At 42.0% G+C, this 11,098-nt stretch overlaps 1 protein-coding gene across 1 annotated transcript in view; it reads left to right on the top strand.

Annotated features, from left to right (window-relative positions):
• Positions 1-262: 262 nt before the first annotated feature.
• The window catches only part of AADACL4 (arylacetamide deacetylase like 4), a 30,235-nt gene continuing 19,399 nt past the window's right edge, over positions 263-11,098 (top strand). Inside the window, 1 exon segment of the mRNA XM_075560625.1 lies at positions 263-427. Within this exon segment, the coding sequence (XP_075416740.1) occupies positions 263-427 (165 nt within the window).

Genomic DNA, 11,098 nt, shown 5'->3' with positions numbered 1-11,098 from the left:
CCCTGTGAGCCTTTGGACAACTCATCCCCTAAGCTTCTCCACAATGACCACATGTATTCCCTTGGTCCCTGCATCCTAGGATAAAGCAGAATCTTTAAATTCTCACAGGTACAAAGGTGTTTACAATACCTCAGGAAACCCAGCTAGGTCACCGAGTCAGAGACAGCTAGGAAGAGGTTATAAGGAAAGAGGTAACCCGTATAAGGAGGTCAAGTTCCTGGGCTGGTTGGTTCTCCAGATAGCAGTGGCTCTTGGCTTCAGCATGGTCCTGTTGTTGGTGCCACTTCTGCTGCTGCCCCTTCTTCTCCTGGGGATTTTGGTATTGGCTGTCTTCAAGCATTTCCTCACTGCAGATGTCTCTGCTGTCCTAAAGCACCGGATCAAGTTCAGAATGCTTCACTGTGCGTTCCTGTATATAACTACAATGGTGAGTGTGCACTCAGGCTCCATCCTGTGCTAGGGGCTCATCTTCTTCTTTGAACCTTAAAGAAACTCGGTGCCATAGAGTTGATTCCGACTCATGGTGGCCCTGTTTGTGTCAGAGTAAAAGTGGTTATCAATGGCTGAGATTTTGGAAGTTGATTCACAAGCCTTCTGAGGTGCCTCCAGTATCAGCTGACCATGTTAAGTATATGTGCAAATTTATATATATTTTATATATATTATACATACACACACAAATATATATACCACCCGGGGACTCTTTCTCTTCTTCTTCTCTTTCACTTCCTTTCCCTGTTTCACTTCAGATGTCCCAAGACAGATTTGGTCATCTTTCCTGGGTTTGCTCTTCAGTATCCTTCTTCCTCCACTATCTCCAACATTCTTCCTTCCCTTCAATCTGCCATCTTTCTCCCTTTCTTCTTTCCCACCTTCCCTGACTTCCTACAATGACAAACATTTACTGCCAATCACTGGGACAATCTGAGGATTCCATGTCAATTTCAGAAATAGTCCCTGCCCTCAAAGGGCTTTGATCCTGGCAGGGAATAATGCTATGCTGCTATCAATGCATTCAATTATTTATGGGATACAAGTTTTCCCCCTTCTGTAGAGACCCTAAAACACTGAAGGCAGGGACATTCTGCTTCGCCTTTGAAAGCCCAGCCTGAAGCCCAGGACCTGGCATGAGTAGTTACTTGATATTGTTGAGCAAGTAATAAACCAATTCCCTCAGGATTTTAGAGTGGTCATGATGAGCCAGACTCTGAGAGCGTGGTTGTGGGGTTGGCGGACTTTCACGTTCATGCTCAGAGCTATAACAGATTTGGGAATCGTGGTTTGGCATCTTATAGGAGACAGGTAATTGATTTAATTCTGATACCCCATTGCTGTGTGGAAACCTTATAACTGCCCAGTGATTCACATTAATCACCTGTGGAGAGGGCAGTGAGGGGTCATCTTTGGCCACATGGACTTTGCAGCCTGATGGTAAGTGTGCATGCCAGCTCTACCCAGACTAGCCTCATGATCTTGGGCAATTGATGCAACCTTACTGTGTCTCCATTGAAATCTTTGAAGTGAGGGTAATAATTCCCATCTCATTAATTACATAAATACTATTGATCCAAGGAAATAAGCAGAAGATATGCAGCTCTTGGCTCTCCTGTTACCTTGGCCATATGCTTGCCTGGAATTCAAATTTTTCTCAAACCAATGGATCTAGTCCACATGGGCAACAGGCCAGCTTGGAGCCCAAAAGTAAAAATGGAAGGCTGTGGTGTCCAGGTGTCCAGGAAAAGCTGAGGACAGTCAGCATCGTGTTTCTCCTCCAGCAAACAAGCTAAGCAGCTCCTGATGACAGCTACTGTGGGTTGACTACAGGAAATTTAATAAGGTTTAGGGTTGGCTGAGGCTAAGCCCAGCTTGTGCTGCTTCATCTTGAACCATCGTCACTGAGCCCAAGACACACTGCTCATCGGGAGAGGAGGAGCAGGAGGAGGATAGCTACATGGTTAATGTTCAGTTGTTTCTGGAAGGAAGGCATGGGAGAGATAAGATGTTTAAGAAGGATGGCTACAATATTGCCGATGACTAGATCCCAACCCTTAGCAACACCAGAAAGCCCTGTTTTGGAGGAGACAGTCCTGGTCTGAGCCTGGAATTTCTCAAGTTAGCTTTGTAGTCACTTATTTTATATATTTGCTTTGTCCTGTGAAACTCTAGGATAGCAAAAGACGCATTTCATAAGGGTGACATAAGGATGGATTGAGAGAATGCATTGTAATGCTAGGCACTTGGACAGGACTCATTGAGAAGATCAGTTGCCCTTGTCCATGCACAACTCTTTGTGCCAGAGTAGGCCAGTGTTCCACTGGGTTTTCAATATTTGAGTTTTTGGAGGCAAATCATCAGAGCATGTACTGATTTACTTCTAGGTGAATTCGTACCTCCAACCTTTTGGTTAGCAGTTAATTGAGTTAACTAATTGCACTACCTAGAAACTTCCAAAGATTGAATTCCCCTAAAAACCCATGGCCATTGAGTCGTTTCTTCCTCGTGGTGACACTACAGGACAGTGTAGAACAGTCCCATTGAGTTTTATGAGACGGCAGATCATTATTGGAGCAGTGAGCCTGGGTTTTGACTGCAGAGCACCTGATGAGGATGAACTGCTGGCTTTACAGTTACCAGCCCCACGCATGTGCCATTATGTCCCCAGGGCTCCGTAATGGCTGAATTATTGTTAAGTGCCAGGGAGTCGCTTTCAAACCATGGCGACTGCATACACAACTGAAAGAAACACTGCCCAGTCTTTCACCATCCCCACAATTTATCCTGTTCTTGAGCCCACCACAGTTTCAGCCACGGTGTGCATTCATTTCCTTGAAGGGACTTCACTCCTTCCTTGCCCCTCTACTTTACCAAACATGATGACCTTCTACAGAGATGGGTATCTCCTGGCAACATGTCCAAAGTACATGGGACAAAGTCTTGTTATCCTTGCATCTAAGGTACGCTTTTGCCATACCTCTTCCAAGACAAATTGGTTTGTCCTTTTAGCAGTCCTTGGTGCATTCAATGTTCTCCTCCAGGACAAAATTCTAATGAATTAATTCTTCTTCGGTCTTCTTTATTCAATGTCCAACTTTCAAATACATTTGAGGCAACGGAAAATACCATGGCTTGAGTGAGGATCATACTGGTCCTCAAAGTAATATCTCTGTTTTTCAACACTTTAAAAAATTCTTGCGCAGCACATTTACCTAATGCAACTTGTCTTTTGATCTCTTGACTGCTGTTTTTATGAACATTGATTGTGGATCCAAGCAAGACAAAATTGTTGACAACTTCAACCTTTTCTTCATTTATCTTGATATTATCTATTGGTCCAGTTGTGAGGATTTTAGTCTTTACATTGAGTTGTAATTCTTACTGATGGCAGCAAGGGCTTCAAGTCCTCACTTTCAACAAGCAAGCTTGTGTCATCTGCATATCAAATGGTTAATAAACCTTCTTGTAAACTTGATACTACATTCTTCTTTATATAATTCAGATTCTCTGATTATTTTCTCAGCACACAGATTGAATAAGTATGGTGAGAGGCTACAACCCTGTCAGATGCCTTCCCTGATTTAAGCTACACAGTATCCGCTTGTTCTGTTTGAACAACTGCCTATTGATCTATGTACAAGTTCTGCATAAGCACAGGACGTGTTCTGAAATTCCCAGTCTTCTCAAGGTTATCCATAGTTTGTTATTATCCACACAGTCGGATGCCTTTGCATAGCCAATGGATCCCAAATAAATATCTTCCTGATATTCTTTGCTTTCATCCAAGATCCATCTGACATCAGCAATGATATCCCTTGTTCCATGTCCTCTTCTGAATCCAGCCTGAACCTCTAGCAGCTCCCTGCGAATGTACTGCTGCAATCATTGTTGGATGATCTTTAACAAAATTTTACTTGCATGCAATATGAGTCATATTGTTCTATAATTTGAGCATTCTCTTGAGTCACTGTTCTTTGGACTGGGTACAAATATGATTTCTTCCAGTCAGTTGGTTGAGCAGCTGTCTTCCAAATTTCCTGGCATAGACAAATGAATCCTTCCAGTGCTTCATCAGTTTGTAGAAGCATTTCAATTGATATTTCATCAATTCCATGAGTCTCGTTAAATTATTATTAGTAAGTTTGTCAGATCCTTCAAAGTGAGGATATGATCATTCCTAATGGTGTTAGTCTGGCATGACTAGAGAAATAAATCCAGAGACACTCATATGTGTATAAGACAGAGCTTTAGATACAAGGGCAATTGAATGTTAAGAAAACATCCCAGCCCAGTCCAGATCAAGTCCATAAGTCCAATGTTAGCCCATATGTCTGATACCAATCTACAAGTCCTCTTCAGACTCATGAAACACATGCAATGATGCCCAAAGTAGGAAGATCACAGGCCAGTGGGTGGGAAGTCTTATGGATCCAGTGGTAGTACAAGCATCTCCACAATGGGATTGGTCTCCATGTGACCCATCCAGCTCCAGGCTCTGGCTGCATCAGCCTCTCTCCATGTGTCTTGTCAACAGCATGTCTCACAGGGAGTGCCCATGTGCCCTGCTTCTGGTGAGATATTTATATCCTTAGCACTTCCAAATAAGGTCATCAAGATACGACCTGATTGACAGGCTAAACTCTACCCCTTTGCTCTTAATCCTCTCAAATTGACAACAGATTATGTAACTTCCACACTAATGCAATTATAGAGTTAAATGATTTCTATAAATGATTTCAATCTTGTGTTGTTAGCTGCTGTCAGGTCAGCTCCAACTTATAGAAACACTGTGCACAACAGAATAAAACACTGTTTCATCCTGCACCACCCCCACAATTGTTGTTTTATTGAGCTCACTGCTATAGCCACTGTACCATCCATCCTGCTGGGGGTCTCCCTTTTCTTTGATAACCATTTGGGTTGGACAGGGTTCTCTAGAGAGACAAACCAGATTGCTAGTAATTATATATAAATATATTTATAAAGATAGATATATAATACAAGAAATGAACCGTTAAATTACATACAGATAGATAGTACAAGAAATTAACAGTTAAATTATAAAGCAGTGAGACACTGGCAGTCCTTTAAGGCTTGAGAGCTGCCAGTTGCCAGTCCCTTTCTGTTGAGAGAGTTGGGCTATATATATCCAGGCAGCAAACAGCAAGGCAGGTCCCCAACTGTCATCAACTGTCAGTCCCCAGCTCCAGAGTTGAACATTCCAATCGTGTGGGCTTAATGGGACCTCAACTTACAGCGACACAGTCCATAGGCTAGGCATCCCACAGGTAGTGTACCCCTTTAAATTGAGACACAGAACAAGCAAGGCGAGGCTCACCGAGCCATTTATCCCTCTGTCCTTCAGTTAATCCTACTTGTGTTTATCGGCCAGGCGGGCACAATAAACTATCGCACCATTCTACTTTGCCGATCACGGTGTCCTTTTCCAGGGTTTGGTGCTTCTTGATAACACACCCAAAGTATGTCGGGCAAAGTCTCTGCAGCCTCACTTCTAGGGAGCACTCTGACTCTACTTCCTCCAAGCAAGATTTGTTTGTTCTCCTGGCTGACCATGGCATTTCCAATGTCCTCTGCCAACACCATAACTCCAAAATATCAATTCTTCTCGGTCTCCCAGCTTTCACATGCGTGAGACATGATTTTAAATACCATGGCTTGGGTCCTTAGCCCTCAAAGTTACCATCTTTGCTCTGTAGCACTTTAAATAAGTCTTACAAGCCCTGGTGCCATAGTGGACCAAGTATTTAGCTGATGACTATATGGTCCATGCTTTGAATCTACCAATTACCCAAGGAAGAAAGACGAAACTATCTATTCTAGTAAAAATGTAAGGATTGCTAGAAATCAAAATCGGCTCGATGGCAGTAGATTGGATTTTTGGTTTTACACAGCAGAGTTGTCCAACACAATACGTCGTTTGATTTCTTGATTTTTGCTTCTTTGTGTTTAGTACAACACAAATAAAAATACACTTATCATCTATCTCATTATCTGACATTTCAAAACATATCAGGGCAAAAAAAACCCCTACTATTTGACTATGTTGTGAATAATGACAAATATCTAGCGGTAAGAAACACTGAAGTGCAAGGTGAGAGTAACTCTGACTGTGATGGGTAAAGTTAGGTGTCAAGTTGGCTGACCCGTGCTTCTCAGTTGCTTGGCAGTTATGTTACAATATCATTTGGCAGTTATCCAGTGATAAAATCATCCTACAGTTTGTGATCTGATGTGGTCATCCTCCATTTTCACATAATGCCATTTTTTTTCTCAACAGGTTAGTCTTGGGGACCTACCATATCCGTAAGTAAGGGGTGAGTATGATAATATAACTTATTTTATATCATTTTATAAAATGAAATTCACATAACAAAAAATTAGTTTTTTAACGGAACAGTTTGTTTGCACTTTGTAAATTCACAGCATTGTCTAACCGCCACCTTTATTTCATTTCAGAGCATTTTTATCACTATGAAAAGAAACCCATTTTCCCCTCCCCTTGTCCTTAGTACTCACCTGTCTACTTTCTATCTCCATAAACCTTACTGTTCTGATATAAAATATAAATCTTTCCATTTGTGCCCTTTTGTGTCTCATTTCTCTCAATTAACATATTGTTCTCGAGGTTTATCCACATAGTAGCACATGTCAGTAATCCATTTTTCAATGGTGCAAATCATATGAATTTTATCTGTAGCTGATGATTTGTCCGTTCATTCATTCATGGGGTTGGACTGTTTCTACCATACAGCTATGGGAATGGGGCTGCTATGAACACAAGCATACACATACTTGCTTGAGAACCTGTTTCCTTTTGTTTCGGGGATATATCTAAAGTGAAATGTGGTGGTGGGGTAGGGAGTGCCATATGCTAATTCTAAGCTAATTCACAGTAGCTGAGCGATTTGGATGTTCTGACAGCAAGGATGGACCTCTTTGATTTCTCCACATCCTCACAGGCCGTATTATTTCCAGGTTTGTTTTATGTTAGATAATGCCATCCTAGTTGGTTTGAAACAGTACCTCATTGTGACTTTGATGACCATCTGCCTGATGACTAATTGCGTTGAGCATCTCTTCATGTGCTGATTGGCCATTTGTACTGTTGCTGTTTTTTTCTTTCTAAAATGTCGAATTAAGTTTCTTACCCAGTTTTTTAAACATTCGTTGTTTGTCTGATTCTACCTTAAAGGGCAAGCACTGCTAGCATATTTTGTAAATGAGTTTTAGTGTATATTTTAAGGTTGAACTTCGGGCATTCCTAAATACTGATGTTCCTGTGTGAAATAAAACGACACTTCGGATGTGAAACAATTCCAAGTTTGAACTGTGCATGACTTGAACAGCAGTTTGAAAATGATATGCTTAGTGTCTATAATTTTACTCAATAGTTGAACCAAAAGTCCAAGTTGAGAAAACCTCTACCCACCCAAAGGGCAACACTTCAGTCGAAGGATCACTCTGGCTCGGACAACAGAGAGTGCTTGTATTAGTGCGTTAAAACACGCATCATTGGGCTTCTTTTGGGTAACACGTCATAACCATGGCTCCGGAGAAAGTTAGAGATCCCACAGTAAAGCTAAGAGGAAAACTGGGAGAACCACGAAATCACTAAAGAAAGAAATCACCGCGAAATGTGATTGAGGTCGCTATTCGTCTGATTTAGTGGCTGAATACAAGCTGGCTAAATTGAAATGATCAACGGCTGGGGGAAGGAGGAGGTGGTTAAAGGAGCTAATATAGTACAAGTTGTGGAATTGCTAACCATGAAACAAAGAACCCAGTCCATTGAAGAGGTCAAACAGTTCTGATCCAGGTACCGGTAAATAGGAAACAACTCGGTAGTGATAGTATATCCGTGACAGTGATATGTGAGAAGGCTAAAAGCCTCCATAGGGATATACAGCCCTGGAAAAATGCATCCCTAAGTATAATTTTGGTGCTTCACAATCAATGATTTGGTGTTCTCTTGTTTCTAATGGGAAAATTTTGTTCAGTTCTTGAAATGTTTGAACACAAATGTAGAACTGAGTTCAACAACTGAAGTATCACTATAACAATAATCCACCTTCTTTCATTGTGCCATTGCCCTAAGTTACTAGCTCTAGAAAATGTTGGGGGGGGGGGACGGGATGGAGAATTTTTGGAAAATTCACTGTAGGAAAAACAAATCCAGTTTCATGATTTATTAATAAAGCTACTGCATAAGTTTGAAAACAATGAATTTAGTTTCACATTTGGCAAAAATATAGAACTTTACAAAGTAAAAATCTACCTATCATCTATCTATCTTGCACTATTATTTCTCCTCCTGAACCCACAGCAGAAAAACAAACCAGTCTCCTTAGAGCCTGCCTCAGGGAATACCATATGTTTCAGAGTAGATCTGTGCACCATAGGGTTTGCTAGTGATCCTTTTGATGTCGATCTTTCCAACCACCAATCTTTCCTTGAGTAACCTGGTGCTTAACTGTTGCTATGACCCAAAGCCCACTGCACACATCCCTTGTTGATCATCGGGTGCCTTTCTGTTGAGCAGGCTGTGGTTACTAGGGTTCGATGCCACCGAGCACGTTCTGACTCATAGTGATCCTATGTGGAACAGAGTGAAAGACTGCCCAGTCCTGCATTGGCCTCAAGATTGTTCTTAAGTTTGAGCCCACTGTTGCAGCCACTGTGTGGCTTGTTCAGAGTATTCCTCTGGTTTGCTGCCTGAGGAGACCAGTCCTGCCACGTGACGTCGAAGACAGAGTCGAACGACGTCTGGCCCGGCTTCAGGGCGGTGGGAGATGGCTGCCCAAACCCGCTCTCGATATGTATTTGGACTTGTTTAATTGGCCTTGCCATAATTATTTGGAGTGCTTTTGGGCAAGATTCTAAAAAAAAAGTTTATTATCCTCTTCCCACGGTTTTTTTCTTTCCTTATCTTGGTTACCGCATAGGGGGCAGAATACGGCATCCCCCTCCAGGAAATAACCCAAAGAGAAATAGAGTTCCTGGCCCTGATTTACCTTATACGAGGGCTTACAATGAAAATGGCATAAGAATAGTTAACAAAGAAGGTGTGTAATTTCCTTTTAGTTGCTTAAGTTTTGTGGAATGGTTAGCAAGAAGAGGGCCTCCGTGATGTTTGAAGTCCGCTGAAGCAAAGCTATCTATTGTGAGGCAACTCATACCTTGGTACAGAAAGACTTTTGGGAGTTTAATTTATGGGAACTTAGTGGAAAAGAAAGAACAAGAAATGAAAGCCCTAGAGGAACAGCCTAAGAAAGAACAGCCAAAGCCTGTCAAGTAATTTTTGATAATGAAATGTATTGATGCTTTATTGATTTCATAGTTAGAACAATGCACCCTAGTTGGACGAAGTGTGCTCAGTTGTTGTTAGAAGGTTTATGTCTATCACCCTTATAGTTGAGAAAGTTTTAGTTTCAAGATGTACTAATTTTTAACGAAGAATCATGATGTGATTGATGTAACTTTTTACGGTCTTGTGGCCTGAGAATTTCCTAATGTATGATCTCAGACCATAAGCTTTAAGTCAAGAAAAAGAATATATAAGTTGAAGCTTTGCATGAATAAAATTGGAACAGTCACCGCAAACTTTGAGTTGTGTGATTTCTGTCTCCCCCTCGTTGAAGCCTTACCCACCTAGCGGGGCACCCAAACCTGCTGCAGCTGGACCGCGGCAGCTGCCCTGCTGCTTGACCAAGCACCATGTCTCCTTTTCTGGGATTGGTTTCTCCTAGTAACAGGTCTGAAGTAAGGGAGACCAAGTGTAGCCATCCTTCCCTTTGAGGAACATTCTGGCTATCCTCGTTCCATGACAGATCTGTTCGTTGTTTGGCAATATCCTCATCAGCGCCATAATTCAAAGGCATCACTTTTTCTCCAGTCTTCCTTATTCAATGTCCAACTGTCACATGCATATGAAGCCACTGAAAACACTACGACTTGTGTCAGGCACACCTTGGGCCATAAAGTAAAATCCTTGCTTTTCAACACTGGAGAAGGGTCTTGTGCAGCAGATTTACCCAGTGCACTGCACTGTTTGATCTCTTAACTGCTGCTTGCATGGGCATGGATTGTGGATCCGAGCAAGATGAAATCCTAGGAAACTCCAATCTTTTCTTAAGAACTCTTTCAAAGTAAGCAAGTCTAAGAAGTCTCACCTTCACTGTTAGGGTGCGTTCTGACTGCATTTCTCTTGTGTTAGTCTGGGTGGACTCGAGAAACAAATTCAAAGGCACTCATGTGTGTGAGAGAGAGAGCTTTATATACAAGGGCAATTAAATATTGAGAAAATATCTCAGCCCAGTCCACATCAAGTCCGATATTAGCCCATATGATTTATACCAATCTTTAAAGTCCTCTTCAGACTCATAAAACACATGTAATGATGTCCAATGTAGAAAGATCACAGGCCAGTAGGTGGAAATTCTTTGGGATCCAGTGGTAGTGTAAGCATCTCAGCACTGGCAGGGGACTCCACATGACTCCTCCAGCTCCAGGGCATTAGCGTAGCTCCATGTGTCTTGTCAGCAGGAATGTCTCTCAAGGAGTGCATGTGTGTCCCACCCCCGCCAAGCTATTTATCTCCTTAGCGCCTACAAATGAGGTCATCATTTGATGCGACCTGATTGACAGGCTAAACGCCACCCCTCCACTCTTAATCCTCTCAAATTGACAACAGATTATATCACTATCACATCTCCTAAGACTTCCCAGTCCTGCATTGGCCTCATAATTGTTCTTAAGTTTGAGCCCATTGTTGTAGCCACTGTGTGGCTTCAGAGTATTCCTCTGATTTGCTGCCCTGCTACTTGACCAAGCATGATGTCCCACTTTGTTCATTGAAGATTTGTTCATTCTTCCTGGCAATCTATTAGAAATTCTGAGCCACCTTCACAGTTTAAGGGCTTCCTTTATCATTGTCCGGTTCTCATATATCGGGGTCATGGTGGTCCAGTGGGTTACATCTTGGGCTACTGACCACAGAGTCGGCAGTTTGAAACTGCTGGATGTGTTGTGGAATAAAGATGAGGCTTTCTACTCCTGTAAGGATTTACAGTTTAAGAAACCCATG

The sequence above is a fragment of the Tenrec ecaudatus genome, chromosome 1 (assembly GCF_050624435.1).
Source record: "Tenrec ecaudatus isolate mTenEca1 chromosome 1, mTenEca1.hap1, whole genome shotgun sequence".
Classification (NCBI taxonomy): Eukaryota; Metazoa; Chordata; class Mammalia; order Afrosoricida; family Tenrecidae; genus Tenrec; species Tenrec ecaudatus.
Note: the sequence above shows the minus strand (reverse complement) of the source record. Positions and strands in the feature narration are given on the sequence as shown.